The sequence below is a fragment of the Nipponia nippon genome, unplaced genomic scaffold (genome assembly GCF_047370975.1).
Source record: "Nipponia nippon isolate SJK-2023a ecotype South Korea unplaced genomic scaffold, ASM4737097v1 scaffold_12, whole genome shotgun sequence".
Taxonomy (NCBI): Eukaryota; Metazoa; Chordata; class Aves; order Pelecaniformes; family Threskiornithidae; genus Nipponia; species Nipponia nippon.
The window spans coordinates 8,619,495-8,634,951 of record NW_028262313.1 but is presented as its reverse complement, the minus strand read 5'-3'; the positions used below and the strand labels follow the sequence as shown (position 1 = coordinate 8,634,951).

The 15,457-nt window shown below is 44.3% G+C and overlaps 1 protein-coding gene across 8 annotated transcripts in view; it reads left to right on the top strand.

The window, feature by feature from the left end:
• The window catches only part of PASD1 (PAS domain containing repressor 1), a 118,956-nt gene that overhangs the window by 74,937 nt on the left and 28,562 nt on the right, over positions 1-15,457 (top strand). For 5 of the 8 annotated variants that reach the window (XM_087748654.1, XM_087748655.1, XM_087748659.1 and 2 more), the window contains 5 exons: positions 8,621-8,709; positions 10,202-10,258; positions 11,643-11,797; positions 12,565-12,656; positions 14,365-14,454. In XM_087748654.1, the coding sequence (XP_087604780.1) occupies positions 10,227-10,258; positions 11,643-11,797; positions 12,565-12,656; positions 14,365-14,454 (369 nt within the window). In that variant the 5' untranslated portion in view covers positions 8,621-8,709; positions 10,202-10,226. Of the gene's footprint in view, positions 1-8,620; positions 8,710-10,017; positions 10,126-10,201; positions 10,259-11,642; positions 11,798-12,564; positions 12,657-14,364; positions 14,455-15,457 lie in introns of those variants that run through there. The other 3 variants (XM_087748658.1, XM_087748657.1, XM_087748660.1) reach the window with 3 other exon arrangements.

Below are 15,457 nucleotides of genomic sequence, written 5' to 3'. Positions count from 1 at the left end.
GCAGAAATGACAGAGCCAGGAATAGCTGGCTATCTGCAGACTCTCTGCACAGCATCCAGCTGCCTTCCCACATGTTGCCCAACAGCAGCAAAGGAGCAGCTGAGTTGCCCTTTCTTGGAGGGGGGATCCAGGAACGTAGCATTGAGCGTGGACAGGGCAGCACCGGTGTAGCAAGCTGTGTGCTTCCAGGAGGCTCTGATTTGTGTCACGTTCAGGCAGTCTGTGCATGCCAGAAAGGGGCAGACCTACTGTGCAGGTGTGGATCAACTATGCTAAACATCTGCTCGTGTAGTGGAAGAGTGCTGATAGTATCAGGTCCCTTTCATTAAATGGGCTAGGGAGTTGGTAGACTCTTCTTGCTTTCACGGGTGATAAGAGTGGACATCACTTTCACAGGCGCATCCTGACTCCAAGATCGACTGTCGTTGCTGTTGGGCTTTGAAGTGAGCTGAGGCACATTTATAGGGCAATGGCCAGGGGAGTATGGTACGTAGACAGAAGATGTTTGAGTTTGAAAGAAAATCCTCCAGTCCACAAATAGCTCCCACCATCTGCTGGTCCTGCAACCTGTGAGCAGGTGGACTTCGAAGCCAAGCCATACTCAGCATTTTTCTTCTCACTGGAGCAGAGCACTTTGGAAGTGTGGTCCTGGAACCACCTAGGACCCACTCCTGCCCCATTTGAAGGCCCTTGCCTTTACTGTGCAAGGCAAGCAGCCCTCGGGCCTTACGGTTATTTTTTGCATTATGAGTTCAACCTCCAGCACAAACAAACACAAAGCACAAGTGCTCATCTCCTCATCTGTACTGTCCTCAAGCATCTGAAATGCATTTTATATACAAGACTGAGAAAGGCAAAGAAGAAACAAAGCAAAAAATGTATTGTTTGAGGAGAAAAAGAGAACAGCTAAGGACATGACTGCTACTATTGCCTCTTTCAGTGAACTGGTAGTTGCTGGAGGTGTTCTCTTGCTGAGAAAAGTAGAGGAGAAGGTATTTAGTTTAATTAGATAGCTGATTTTCTTTGTTGTCTAATGATTACATGTATTCTGTACACAGGGAGAGCATAAGGCATAAAAGTAGGTAGTCTGATGACATATAGACTTTATGTAGCTGTCTGCTTGCGCTGAGTTTCACGCATAGCAAATAGAAGAGGAATTACAAGAGGGGTTTCATGGTAACACATTCAAAAAGACAGCTTTGACGTGTTTGTCCTAATATCTACATAGTTGCCAAAGCAAAATGCAAAACCGAAAAAAGGACCCAATGACCTCACTTAAGGCCATAAATACAGTTGATGCAAGCTATGTCCTCTTGGTGGGTGTAACGCACAGTACCTCCCAGGGAGAAGCTCCAGCTGGCGAGCCCTGAAAACGGAGCACAAGGTGTCAGGATGCCCAGCACCCGCTTTATGGGCAGTTCTGCAGTCGGTGCAGAAGCCAATGCTGTCGCGTTAGGACTGAGTCTTGGTTTCTTTTAAAAATGTTCCTAGCTGATTTGCTCTGATAGCGTTGAAACTATTCTGAATGAAACCCTGAAATTAGCCTGAATTTCAGCAGTGGGTTTATGATCAGATGATGTCCATATTGTTTAAGCTGCAGAATCAATAGCTTTGGGGTTTTTTTTAGCTTGTTGAGCCACTCTTTTCATTGCTGAGATTTATTGGGTTAACCTTCCCACACACATACCCCATCCTTTGTGATTTGCCAGAGAAGTGAATATGATAGAAAGCGGCCTGAGGCATGAGAGGGAGCTCTGCTCACCTTCCCGTTGCATGCACCCAGCAGGAACGGTTACTTAACTTCCAACATCAGGAGGTGAGCGGTGCAAGAGTCATCCTGAACGTCACCACTGCTTTCCTCGGTAGAAATTGCTCTCGGTATTTTTTTGCAAATTGCTCTGAAGTAAAATGTGTGTTTATATGTGTGTGTCTATGCACCCACCCACACACATGCATTTGCACCATCAGGATCAGCCAGAAGCAGAAGCAGAGCTTTAAGAGCATTTGTATTTGCTGGAAATTTTGGAGAACATTCTGTTCAAAAGACTTCTGACTGTTGGATTTCAATATTGCTGCCTTCTCTTTAGCTCTATGTGCCTTTCCTAGAAATAGTCCCATGAAAACACACGTCTCAATTTCTGCTGAAGGATTAACTATAGACAACTGCCTTTGCTCCCATCCTACACAAGGGAAAACTAAGTTATTATTTGAGGATTATTTGGCTCTGTGTCTGACTGAGTCAGGTGTGTTAAAGAAATGTTAGATATCATCATTTCATACTACACCACATTTACCTTTCCTGTAGTAACTGCACGGCTAGACATGAACACAGGTATTCACCCAAGACTGTAGAAGAAGTATTATTTGCATTTATGCATATTATCCTACCCTGCTTGTGCCAGTCGAAATATAGCAGTTGTACTATTTAGGGCTGTGAATCAGCAGTTCTGCCATGTTTTGAGAATTTTAAGGGGCTATTAGACAAATTGATAGAATTAATTAAATGCATGCCCTTCTTGTTACAGAAACCCTGGAGACATTTTAAATAATATTCTACGATGCTGTATCTTGTACCTGCAAGGTTCAGTAATTTGCTGGAACAGAACAAACGTGGCCAGCTATTTTCTCCAGGATCTGACAAAAATCCTAGAGAACAAAATGTTCCAGTAATGATCTTTTCTTTTCAAGTGTCTGTTAGTTTTTAATCCTTTCCCCCCTTTCTTTTGTCAGAAAACAGCATATTCTGGTTAAAAAAAAAAAAAAAACAAAAAAAACCCCAAAAAACTCCAAAAAAACCCCCACACCACCATTGTTCCTCCCTGTGTCTTTCATTTCATTTCTGTGCTGAATCACAGTGTTCTGATACAGCCTTTTTTATGGTGTAATTGTTTTGTATAATCCATTTTCTTTGGGCACCTCTTAGCTTCTGTCTGAAGCTGTTACTGCTATAATGAATGTAGTCATAAATCTGTCACAGGTAACAAGCTAAATTTAGAGCTCAATAAACCAGGGGAGGGTATGCTGTAGATAAGTGAGTGCATTGAGATGCAATAGTTACAATAGTGGCACAAAAAGTCCTCTTCTGACAGATTAACAAAAGAGGACAGAATATTTGGTTCCCTCACCAATTCACCACCATTACCCATGTTCCAGTAAACAAAGATGCTGCGTGAAAATATAGGTACAGTCACGGCACGTCACCCTGCCTTGACACCCCCAAAGAGTGCAGGTGCGTGTTAGCTGCCACAGATGAGCGTGCCGTGCTGGGCCGTTGCCCTCAGCTGTCCCGCAGTGGAGATGCAGGGTGGTGTTTCTGTAAAGGATGGAGCTGCACGGCTCTACTGCTGAACTGAGGGGGATCCCAGTTCCTCCAAAGAGGGAAAGGGTCTGAAACTGGAATTAGGAGCTATCAGGCAGGACAGGACCCAATGCTCCTGGACCTGGACCAGGGTGGTGTGGGAGCCAACTGTGTTGAAGACAACCCATCTGATCCCCGCCAGCATGATCTCTAAGGCAGCGTGTCCCCAGACAGAATTTGGCAGTCATGCATGCCTCAGAACTGGGCAAGCCAAGAGTTCCCACAGGTAAATGGCTGATGATTGTCCATGCTGAGATCATTATAACATTTTTTTAATTTTTGAGAAGATGACATAAGAAACAAGATGGAGAGAAACCACGTTCAAGAAAGATCCAATTTTCTGAACTGCAAACCAACGGATGTTAAGTAAGGGGGATAAGTGAAAGAAGAGCAGGAAAGAGTGAAGAACAACAGGAGGCAAGGCATGGCAAGGGAAGGAGAGGGTAAAATGCAAGCAGAAAAAAAGTAAGCAAGCAGATCAAATAACACAGAGCTGCAACTCCTTTGCCACATCTGTTTCAGTGTTCGCATTTCCATGCCGTGCTTTCATGCTGAGCTGTGACGCGGCAGCGGCGAGGCAGTGCCGTATGGGGTACTCCGGAAAAGGGTAATGCCTTAGCCATACAGCAGCTCCTGCTGCTGTTGTCCCAAAGGTGGGTAAGTTTGTCATCGAGTCTGCTCAGAGTAAGAGAAAGACCTTTGCAGCAGAGGGCTGTGAGAGCCGCTGCCCTGGCTTTCCTCTGTGCTCCGTGTGACAGGCGAACGTCCGGGTAGCTCAGCGGCACAGGACAGGCGGCAGGGCTTCGGTGCTCCGGTGCGCGAACGGAGGTGGTGATCACTTCTGTGCTGAGCTGCCATAAAGATTCAGTGGCACTGTTTGGTTTTTCAAATGTCATTTACATTAGCATCTTATAATTGAATCAGTAGCGCTTTACTGAAAAGGTTAAATTCCGCCTTTTAAAAATTAAATCAGCTGTTTAGCTGTCAACCACAGTCATGCCCTCCTGTTGCCTCAAGAAGAATGAGACATTGGCATATTGACATATGAATCGTATTGCTGGAGAAGGCATTAACTCTCTTATTTATGACTGCATTGTGCCACAAAGTGCTGCATCTTGTAATTGAGGGCTCTCTGCTGAATTCACTGCATGTAAAATCTGTGGAAATTATTAGCACAGCACATTTCCATAATTAAAATATTTCCTACAGTATAGATATGAAGACTCCCTAAGTGCCGTACATTACTCAAATGCAAAATTTTATGAAAATTTAAATACAAGCACAACAAAGTTTTTATGCATAGAGAATATTTTTAGTTAGACCAGTTGATATAGTTGGAAAAAAAATCAAACTAGCTGGGTTCAGGGACCCTTTTTAGGTGACCGATGAAAACTTGATTTGTTGCTGATCACAAAGAAATGTGCAGTGTTACACTCATAGAGTGGTCTTTGCCTTGCCATCAGTGACATAAACAAATAATTAAAATTAAAACTATAATAAAGCATTCACAGGAATTGTTGGTTTCAGGGGCTGATTCTTACTAATGTGATGTTCCATTAAGAGTTATCCTGAGGTAATGTTAGTATTTTGATGATTTGCAGCAAGCCAATAAATAAACATTTTCTTTAGTCAGAAGTTTGCGGTTTTAGATAGCTCCTGAAGTCAGACAGTTCTGTAAAACAAAGCATTTTTTAAAAATTCCCTCTCCTATTCTCTCTTCAGTAAAAAATGTGCCAGAATATTGCAGATAGCATGGAATAGTGCTTTAACTATTAGCTGTGTGTCTGAGAAGTCCATTTGTCTTGTGAAGGCTGTTGTACTACATTACCCTGTCTGTAACCCTGGAAACAACTTCAAATACTGTGATACTTGAAAAGTCTAAAATATAAAATGCTATGAGTGTTTTTGAGACTCCCTGTACAAGGGAAGAAAAAACCTTTTCGCTTTACAGAGGGCATTAAGCAATGATGGATGTGCATTTTTTGTGAGAAAGCTGATCCTCACCTACTGGAGGTGGGGGTGAAAAATGATGCTGGCAGCACTGACAAGTGTCCTCTCTCTTTACCTGCCCGCAGAGTTCAGGAATCCTTCTCTCCAAGTATTGCAGGAGAGGATTTTCAGGAGGCAATAAATAAATTTTGATCCCCCTGGTTAATACAGTTAAGGTCAAAGAGATTCTATCTGGAGCTATGTAAAATACTCTTAACATGCAGACACACTGCTGTCAGTAGTGCTAAGTGCCTTATCTTGCTGAGGAGTGTATACAACCCTTATGAAACTATTCTTAAGTATTCTAGTTACTATATTTAGCTCTGGCTCATAACAAGACAAAAAGCACTTAGCTAAATGTAGTCCTGAAGTGCTTAATCCGGTTAAGAATATTTTGTCCTTAGGTGTCTTCTACTAAGGCTTTTTGTAGCTCACCATCCTGCTGCATCATGCAAAAAGCTTCTCTGTGTGTTTGGGCTTGTGAATTCTTTTACGGCCATTTATTCTGTTAGAGCCTCGAAGTCTGGTGTTGGCTGAGGACATCTCTCACGTTCATTGAGGGTGTCCCACTGGGACTGACCTGGGAAGCCTCATTCGTCTGCCCCTTGCAGCTCACATCAGCCGTACAGCAGTGGGATGCGATTGCTGTGGCTAGAGACTGAGAATCTGGGCTTCGTTTCCCAGTTCAGACTCGGTGAGCATTAACTGGACTGTTGTCTCTCTCAGTGACCAAACAGCTTCCCTCAACTTACTGCTATTCAAGCTGGCTGGGAGGGCAACCATGCATACAAGGCAGAAAACCTGTCAAGCTTCTCGGGAGTTTTCAGTTGTTAGGCAACCCATGGGCAAGGTGGTGTGAAGGTTTCTGCATAAAGCTTTGCACTCAAAGCTCGGAAAGAATCCTTTTGTTTGACTTAATTTTTGCATACTTAGAATCATAGAAATCATAGAATCACAGAATGCTTTGGGATGGAAGGGACCTTTAAAGGTCACCTAGTCCATCCCCCCTGCAATGGGCAGGGACATCTACAACCAGATCAGGTTGCTCAGAGCCCCGTCCAGCCTGGCCTTGAATGTTTCCAAGGATGGGGCATCCACCACCCCTCTGGGCAACCCGTTCCAGTGTTTCACCAACCTCATTGTAAAAAATTTCTTTCTTATATCTAGTCTGAATCTACCTTCTTTTAGTTTAAAACCATTACCCCCTGTCCTATCGCTGCTGGCCCTGCTAAAAAGTCTGTCCCCATCTTTCTTATAAGCCCCCTTTAAGTATTGAAAGGCCACAGTAAGGTCTCCCCTGAGCCTTCTCTTCTCCAGGCTGAACAGCCCCAGCTCTCTCAGCCTTTCCTCATAGCAGAGGTGTTCCAGCCCTCTGATCATTCTTGTGGCCTCCTCTGGACCTGCTCCAACAGGTCCATGTCCTTCCTGTGCTGAATGTTTCCTGAAAAATTGTGATGGATCTGTTTGCATAGTCACAAGTGTTTTTTATAATTTAACCCATTGCTTTAAAAAGAATTTTCTTTATACCTACGTATCTCTGAAATTATTGTGAGTTAGCAAAACTTCTGTATGGGTCATTCTTCTAGAGGAGAAACAACTGTATGATTTTGATAAAACAGCACTGACCGATGAGCAGCAGTGACTAAGATCAGCCCTCGGTTCGATGATAGCTCAACAGGGTAACAAATAACATTGCACACTCCTTTTGAACTAGGCTAAAAGCTTGTAACTTGACCAGCATACGACGACTGTGAGAGCAGAAGCACAGCAGATCCACTGTGTTTACACGTGTTACGTAGGTGTTGTTTTCAGTTGCAGCTTCACTGGGGATATCAGGAGTTCGTGAGATTTTCCCTGGAAGTTCATGTTCCAAACTGAAAATGAACACTTCATCCCAGCTGCATTTTTTACTGAATCACTTACCACTGAAACACGTTAGGTATTTTATATGTTACTCCTGTACTTCTGTTGTGTCAGGAGGTTCAAGCCTCTTGCAGGTATCTTCCATATTACATTTACAACCACCCTATCACACTTCATCTGAGACGATTTTTTTGAGCGAATGGACTGACATAATTTCATTTAGCTGCAACGAGCAGCACTTTCGCCTGTTGTCACACGTTACTCACATAAACCTCCCCTCAAAGCACTCTCCCTGTACCACTGGTCAGGATCTCTGTCGTTCATGGGGTTCAGCAGCGGCCCCACATTGTCAGCCTCTGCCCCATCCCAGCTGCCCTTTCCAGCGTGCCTGCCTGACCTGTGTCTCTTGCAGTGGTTCTTCAGCCACCTTCTTGTGTTTCCTTCCCTTTGCGGTGTTTCCACTAGTTGGAGAAACGAACAAGCTCTTGCTAGTCCTTTAGATGATCAAAAATGGGGGAGTATTTTTGCTTGTTCACCATGGTCACAAATACGTAATCCCTGGTAGTGGCAGCGAGGTTTTTTGCAGTGTCTTGAGCTGATGTTGGAACTAATGGTAACAGGAGAAACAGCCATGAACCTGGGCTTAAGGTGGGAAGGTCACTTCAAGGGCATTAAAAGCTTGTTAAATTTGGAAGCCCAGCATTTGGCTGTTGTTGCAGATATCACTGTCAGTCGTGGACGGTCTGGTTGCATCTGCATCCTTCCTGAGAACGAGCCTCATCAGAAGCCAAACAAATTTCAACAGCGACAGTTTCAGAGAGATGGGCGCTGTGGTGTGGGTACAGCCAAGAGTTCGGGGTGTTCATAAGTAACCGGTTAAATCGCAAACAAAAAGACGTGTGTGTCCCATCAGCAGCAAATCTTAGTGGGAGGCCTTGAATCCACAGGTGGGTGGTTGTGGCTTGCACTGACTTTAGGTGATCATGTTCATCTCGAAGGAGGTTTTTTGTTGCAAGATTGGATAGATGAAGTATGGGTCATACTTGCTGTTTTCATAGCATGCATGCTCCGTAAACTGTCATACTTTGGAAGGACTCCGATCGATCCTCAGTGGCCTCAAGCTAGTTGGGCCATTCCTCCACCTTGCTGGGCCATATAGCTTTTTGTACATGAGAAGTCAAGTTGGCCTTCCAGGCTTCTTCTGCGGCAGCAGCTGGTGCATACAGAGCCAGGAGCCCCAGAACATGGTCCAGCTCCCTTTCCTGGAGGCTTTGCTGAGCGTTCACCAGTTATACTTGAGCATGTTTCTAATTTATGGGTGGTAGACTTTTTCAGCTTGAAGTGATTGCTGCTTTCTAGGCTAAGTCTTGCCTGCAACTGTGTTTGAACTGGTTTTGCTTTTCCTTCCAGGATTAATTTTTGTCCATCTCTATTTACATGGTGATAAGTGCTAATCCCACTCCGTCAGTCTGGACTGATGAATCTGAGGAATAGAACAGGTAATGTCTAATTTGGCTTGTAGCTTTCAGTGACTCAGGCAGTGAGAACCACTCCCTCCACATGGAGTACATTCCTATTTTGGGACAAAAGAAATCATACAGTTTCTTCTGCCCAGCTCATCTGCAGAGAGGGAGATCCTTGCCCTGGAGCAGGAAAGGGAGGGTAAATTTTTGTAGCTTTTACTGTGAGCAGCATCTTTGACATCCTGTAAGTTGTGGATGGGTTTATTTCATGTTATTTTATAGCCACCAAGTTGTTTGAGCTTGGAGTAGTCTCAAAGCAAGGAAAAACGTTTGGATGTACCCACTGAAAAATGTCCCTTGGCTGCTGGGTGGCGTGGGAGGGTTTTGCCAGTGAAAGTGGTCTCTAGAGCTGGAGGCAGATTGGTGCTGATACTGGGGATGGGTGTGATCTCCTCCGTGGAGGTGTCTGAGGCGGGTGCAACCCAGCAGTTCTGACCTGGGCAATGTGGCATAAAGTGATGGCAACTGGCTTGCCTGCATCTGCCTGGCTCCCTGTCCCTCAGACTTAGCCCATCTGAGTCACAGAAAGCAAGTCACCAGCGAAGAAGTTAACCTCAAGTTGAATTTCCCGTCATTTCACAGGGCTTGAGAGTACCATGTCCTTACTGGGAGTTGTTGCCAACTGTTCTCCTTACGTGTGCTACAGGAATGGTTAAGATAAAGTAAACACAGGAGCCCACAGTGACTGTTCTGGTGCAGGGACATAGAGAAGCCAGGGAACCCAGGTCACATTCCCTTCTTTTCACTGGTTAGTGCCAGGGGAGGAAGTTTTAACTTGAAGTTTTGGGTATGAATCCCAGGGGTAGGACGCAGCTCAGATGATGTGGTGGAAGTCCACCAGTGCAAGCAGCAGTCATTAGCTGCAGGGTGCTTTGGATGAACCTGTCTATCATACCATCTCTTAGGTGTCCTGATAGTACCCTGCTGTTGCCTAATACTAATCCTTTGGGGGATTAGCACAGTTTCCTTCTTCCTCCTATGCCCTTCCACTGGGAAAGAAATCTCAGATGCTTTTTAAGCATTGCAATGCTTGAAATCAACCAGTAGCCTGTTTGATTTCCCAAAACAGGACCAGGCACAGTGCTGCCTGGTACAGACAAATTGTCTCTCACATTTGCAGAGACGATGCTGATTCCTGTGCAGCGTTCAGTGCTTCGGCAGGGTTCCCCATCCTGTGGCAGAGGGGAGTGCAAAGGCAGGCTGACGGGCTGCTGGCTCTTAGCGCTTTCCCTCTAAAGTCACACTTATTGTAGCTGTATGTTTAGGCGTATAGCACCAGTTTCACATCTCAAGCCTCAGTAGCTGACAGAACAAGCAAGAAACTACCTAACAAGAGTGGAGTTTGGGAACGGGAAGATTGAAACATCCAGGAGGTTACAGAGTACAAACAAAGTAAGCTCCATATTCTGGCATACTCAACAAGATCAGAGAATATGTCTCAGTAAGTACTTCTGTCTTTTCCTTCCAGAGCCCTGTGTTGTGTAAACGAACTGATGGATGAAGATGAGAAGGACAGAGCAAAGAGGTATGAAGGGATGCAGAGAGCACTGAGAGTGGAAGCTCTCTCAGGGGAGAATTGTGAATGTTGTGTTGTCCAATGCTTGAAAAAGTACTTGGGACCACTGATGTCAGAGGGAAACCCCCATGCAGTTTACAGGCCGTGTATAGCGGACCACAAACAGCATAATTAAGTCACTATATTCAAGCTTCTCATAGTGTGTTTGACCACCCCTACAGTGGGTTAGTCAGCTGAGTGGTCCTTAAATTACGTTGTCGTGGCCTCAGAATCTCGTGTTATCCCATGGCTATTTATTATCTTGATGCAGGACTCCTGACCTGTGATTTTACTGACTTCATGCAGTGCTGCCCACCTGGGGTAGAGTTCCCCGTGAAACTTAGAGAGCAGTCCTGCTTTAGCACAGGTATGAGTTAGTCTCCCTTCAGAGGAGTATTTGGCTCAGTTCTCATTAGTCATCGTACACGAGTGCCAAAACTGTGAACATAAATGCTGGATCTGAGAACCTCCAAATGCCAGTCTGAATACAAAGGGAAATGCTTTCTGCATACCACACTCGCTCTAGATCACAGGAAGCATGTATCATCATGAATACACTTGAAAAGAAAATTAATTACTGCTGGAAGAGATTGTATGAAAATAGGGTTATCTCAGATATGAGCATTGGAAAGAACATTTTGGAAGAAACTGAATGGATTTGCTTTCTCCTTTATTGTTTTTAATGGAGGGGAAAACCCTAATAAAACACTCTTAAATTGTATTAATGCAAGCTGGAAACTTGTCTGTGGTTTCTGCAGCCAGACTCTTAACATTGCCAGTTTCATATCTCATGGCAGCAGATTTTCAAAGCCAGATACAAGAGCATGTGCTTGACTTCATTCTGCAGTTGAGATGTCTCTGCACAGTATTGTCTGCCTGTAAGCTAAGTCAGGGAATAAGGAATCCTTTGCATTTTGACCTTTATATGTGTGTACTAACTGCAAAGCAAAAGTTCATAAAAATGAGGTGGGCAAAACAAGAGCGTGTAGATGCCAGGACTTCTCTTACTGGGGAAATTTTGCCCATAACACCTTCACCTCGTTGTCACCACTTTTGAAACAGTGGGAACTGCCGCTGAAGTGTACGTAAGGATGCAGTCTTGCTCAAATGGATGTAAATCGTATTTGTTACCTCCAGGCATTGCTTGCTGACAGCGAGCTCGGTCCTGCTGCAGGGCTCTAGGCACCAGCAAGGCGCTTACACCCGAGCCTAATTTTAAACAAATGAGCAGTCCCAACAGAGTTTAGATTCTTGTCTTTAAAGTGTTTTGCTGAGGCAGGGCCATTTACCTCTCCTTGGGTCGAGCTGTATGTCCTTCTTTTTACTTAGCGGCATTTATGTTTCTGTCACCCAGGGCATCCCGCAACAAATCCGAAAAGAAGAGGAGAGACCAGTTCAATGTCCTCATTAAAGAGCTTTGCACGATGCTGCAGGGCCATGGCCACCCTCTCAAGATGGACAAGTCCACAATACTGCAGAGGACCATCGACTTCTTACAGAAACAGAAAGGTACTGGAGGGCGCTGGCATGCTCCCATTGAAGGCACTGGCTCTGCGTTTGCCCAGCAGCCAGTTTCCACTCAGAAGATGAAAACTGTTTTTTCCAAGCATCTAAGACCTCCAGAGAGGGAATGAACCTAAGCAAGGGGCAGAATAAGGCATAGCTGTTGGCCTCAGGAAATGGGCTAGGTTTGAATACAGTGCTGACCAGCTAAACATAGATATACTTGAAAAGATGCAGTGCTATATACTTTTTAATGTAGTGACGTGGCTCCATCTCCGCAGCCCCTGGCACACTTTGTACCCTCTCAAACAAAGCATGAGGGAGGAAGAGCTGAGGAACAGCATGCACTACAAAAGCCAGGGGAAAGGGGTTTCTGTGCCCTGTTCCCAGGTCTCCTGGGGTAGGACATGGCTGGGTGCAGCCTGTCCTGCTGCCTGGGCACTCCCGTGAGCCTTGCTGAAACAGCTCCAGAGTCACGGACACCCTCTGCTCACAGTGATGCTCAGCTACTCTGAAATTAGCCCGTTGACCTTATTTTTTAAGGATTTCTTCAGACCACCCAAAATGTCTCCTCTTCCTTTTCTTGATTTCTAATGCATTTGTATTGTGATGGCGTGGAAAATGACTGTTGCATACAAGAAGGCTTTGTGTGGAGAATGATCTGAGGATGATTCCTCCGAAAGCCTCTTAAAAGAAATCTAGTGTTACTTGAAAACGAAAAAAAATTCCAACTAGCATGAGTCATGTTGCTTTTTTGATGTTTTCTCTTTAAGAAATCACAGCACAGACAGAAGCCTGTGAGATTAGACAAGACTGGAAGCCTTCATTTCTTAGCAACGAGGAGTTCACCCAGTTGATGTTAGAGGTAAGAAGAAATTAAAGCTGCATAGATTAGTGAGAAGTAATCAGTTCAGTGGAGTAGTTCAGAGATATAGTTCCTTTTCACCTGTAGGTCACAATGCTAATGTTAATGATTTCTACTCTGCTGGCACAAATAATCCAAACCTGACAGAGACCAATGTTGTGGTAAATGCTTTGCAGACACAGAATTAAAAATATGATTGCTTCCCCTTAAAGATAAACAGCTTTTCGTTTAGGAATGAAGACCAGTTTGGCCCGGATTTGGCCTGGTGACAGAGGAAAAAGAGAATTTCCCTTCTCAGAAGAGCCACTAGAGCTGGCAGTTTTAGCAAAAACTTGAAAGGACCTGAAAAAACCAGAGCAGCTCTCGTCCTCCCACATCCCATTAGCCAGGCAGCATTTACTTTGCTGCCTTTGCTGCTGCTAGCTGTGCGGTGCTGTACTTGGGATGAGAGCTGTGTCTTTTGCTTGAATTGCCTTTAAGTGGATTCGGGAGAACAGCTCTGATACTTTCACCTGTAAAATGCTTAGCTGATCTAGAAACACCCCATGAGCCTACGTTTTTCCCTTTCTTAAGGATGCTGCTTTGGGTTTGTGCTGCATGCTCCTCTCGTGAGGACATCTCCTACCCTGCGTGGGCAGCTGTTGCTCTTTGCCCCACCAAAACAAGGGTGTATGCTGGGCTGAGCTGGGAGGTGCTGCAGTGTCTTAGCTATTCCTTTTCATCAGGACATCGTGACTCGCCCCCCTGGAAAAGTCAGTTCATTCTTTCTGGGAATTTCTCTCACCAAACAAGCTAGTTTGTTCCAGCTGAATCAAAACAAATTCCCCCCTTAAAAGTGGCAGGGGAGAGAGAGCCCTTTAATAACGGTTGGCTTGCTGGACTACGTTAGACTGTTGACCAGTTTACTTAAAATCAGTGGGTTTTTTCCAGAGAGGGCTTATTTTCTGCAAAGGCAGAGTAGACAGAGTCAATGGTACAAGAGGTTGTGAAGAATAAGGAGAACACCCAAAGAGGAGAGCACATGCAGTGACTTAAAAGGGACAGCGAACTTTGGCTCTGGGACAGAAACCATTGCGAATAAGAAAGGGGAAACAAAACAAACTTTAAAATTGTTGTGTCACTAGCCTAACAAATGAGTGCTTTAAGCAAAATAAATAAGGCTTTAGATCTTGTCCATATTGTCCATAAATTGCTAAAAATACAGCATTGTATAATTTTTCTGTCTCTGCTTATCCATCCATCTGTCCATCCACCCATCCACCTATCCACCCATCCATCCATCCATCTACCCATCCGTCCATCCATCCATCCACAATGCTGGGTTTGCTGTGATGATATCTAACATCTCCTTACGCACCAAATTGTGTAATTCAGAACACATAATGAAATGACTGAAGTCACCAAGATTGTGTGGGTGTAGAAATTTTAACGACCGCTGTCTTGCTTCATGTTAAATAAATACTCACTGGGTGAAAAATACAACTCAATTTAATATTAATGAGCCAATAAGAATATAAGAGGAATGTTGAATTAGACAGCATGTGTAATTTTTATTTTTCCGCATTGAACTATCATTTCCATAATTGACTTATGTTAGTTTTAGGCTGTTAGAAGCATCACCAAAGAACAAATTAGCCTATTATATTTTAAGTTGTTCCCTTGCATAATTCTTTTTATTTTTTTCTTTTTGCCTGCCTTTTATCATTAGGCACTAGATGGCTTTCTCATTGCTCTCACCACTGATGGGATTATTATTTATGTATCTGATAGTGTCTCATCTCTGCTTGGACACTTACCGGTAAGTTCTGACAACGCAATATGTTGAAGAATCATTCCCCTGCCTTAGCGCAGCCTCGTCACTGCAGGGCTGGGGCTTGGTTTTGTCCAACCAAAGAGGCAACTCACTGTGGGTGGGGGATAAACCAACAAACTCTTAGGGAGTTTCTCAAGCTCCTGTGAATAACAAGTTCTCTGTCAGGGTCTGCGAGTTAGCTAAAAAAAACCCACCTCTGCAAAATCACTGTACTCATAGCTCACCACTTGGCAGCACGTCTGAAGGAGGGTCTGGGTGGTGTTTATCCCACCAGGTATATGGAAAATCTCATGCTTGTGAAATCTGTGCATGCTGAAGCTCTTCTCAGATAATTTAAAGATTATTTCAGGACTGAATGTATGCTTTTCTAATGTCATTGCATTTTTCTACTTGGAGCCCATGGTCTTTAGTAACAAATATGTGGCCTCAGAGTTTTCTGGGAGAATTTCTAGACATCGGTTAGCTGTTGGGTACAGAAGTTTCTACTGTTCCCTCAAAAACATTTTTCATTTTTATCTGGTGCCAAGCATGAGGCACCAGTGACGCTATGTGAGGGCAAATTTGAGCACATGGTTAACCTGGCTGAATGCCCTGGTGTGCAAAGAAACGAATACGTGCTGACATTTTGGTAGAACCCCTTTAGTCAGGATGTGTGGGTTTATCAGCACTGAAACACTTGCAGGTTGAGCTGACTTTGCCAGATGTTCAGCCTAAAAGACAAATGGAGGATGTGAGGAGGAGCTCTCCCACTTCTGTCTTATGCTTCCAAGGGGAAATGTTTGAAATTTTCATTTTGATATGATATTTCTCATCGTGTTGTATTCCTGTGGTACCAGAGATTCTTCTCCAGCTTGCATCTGGCTGAACTGAAGGGCAACCTCTGGGACCCATTCAACCTTTTGCAAATAGATAGCAACCCTGGGGTAAAATAACCTAAGGGCTATATTTTGCCCTAGATCCACCTGCAGATTGACTGGGCTTCCTTGTC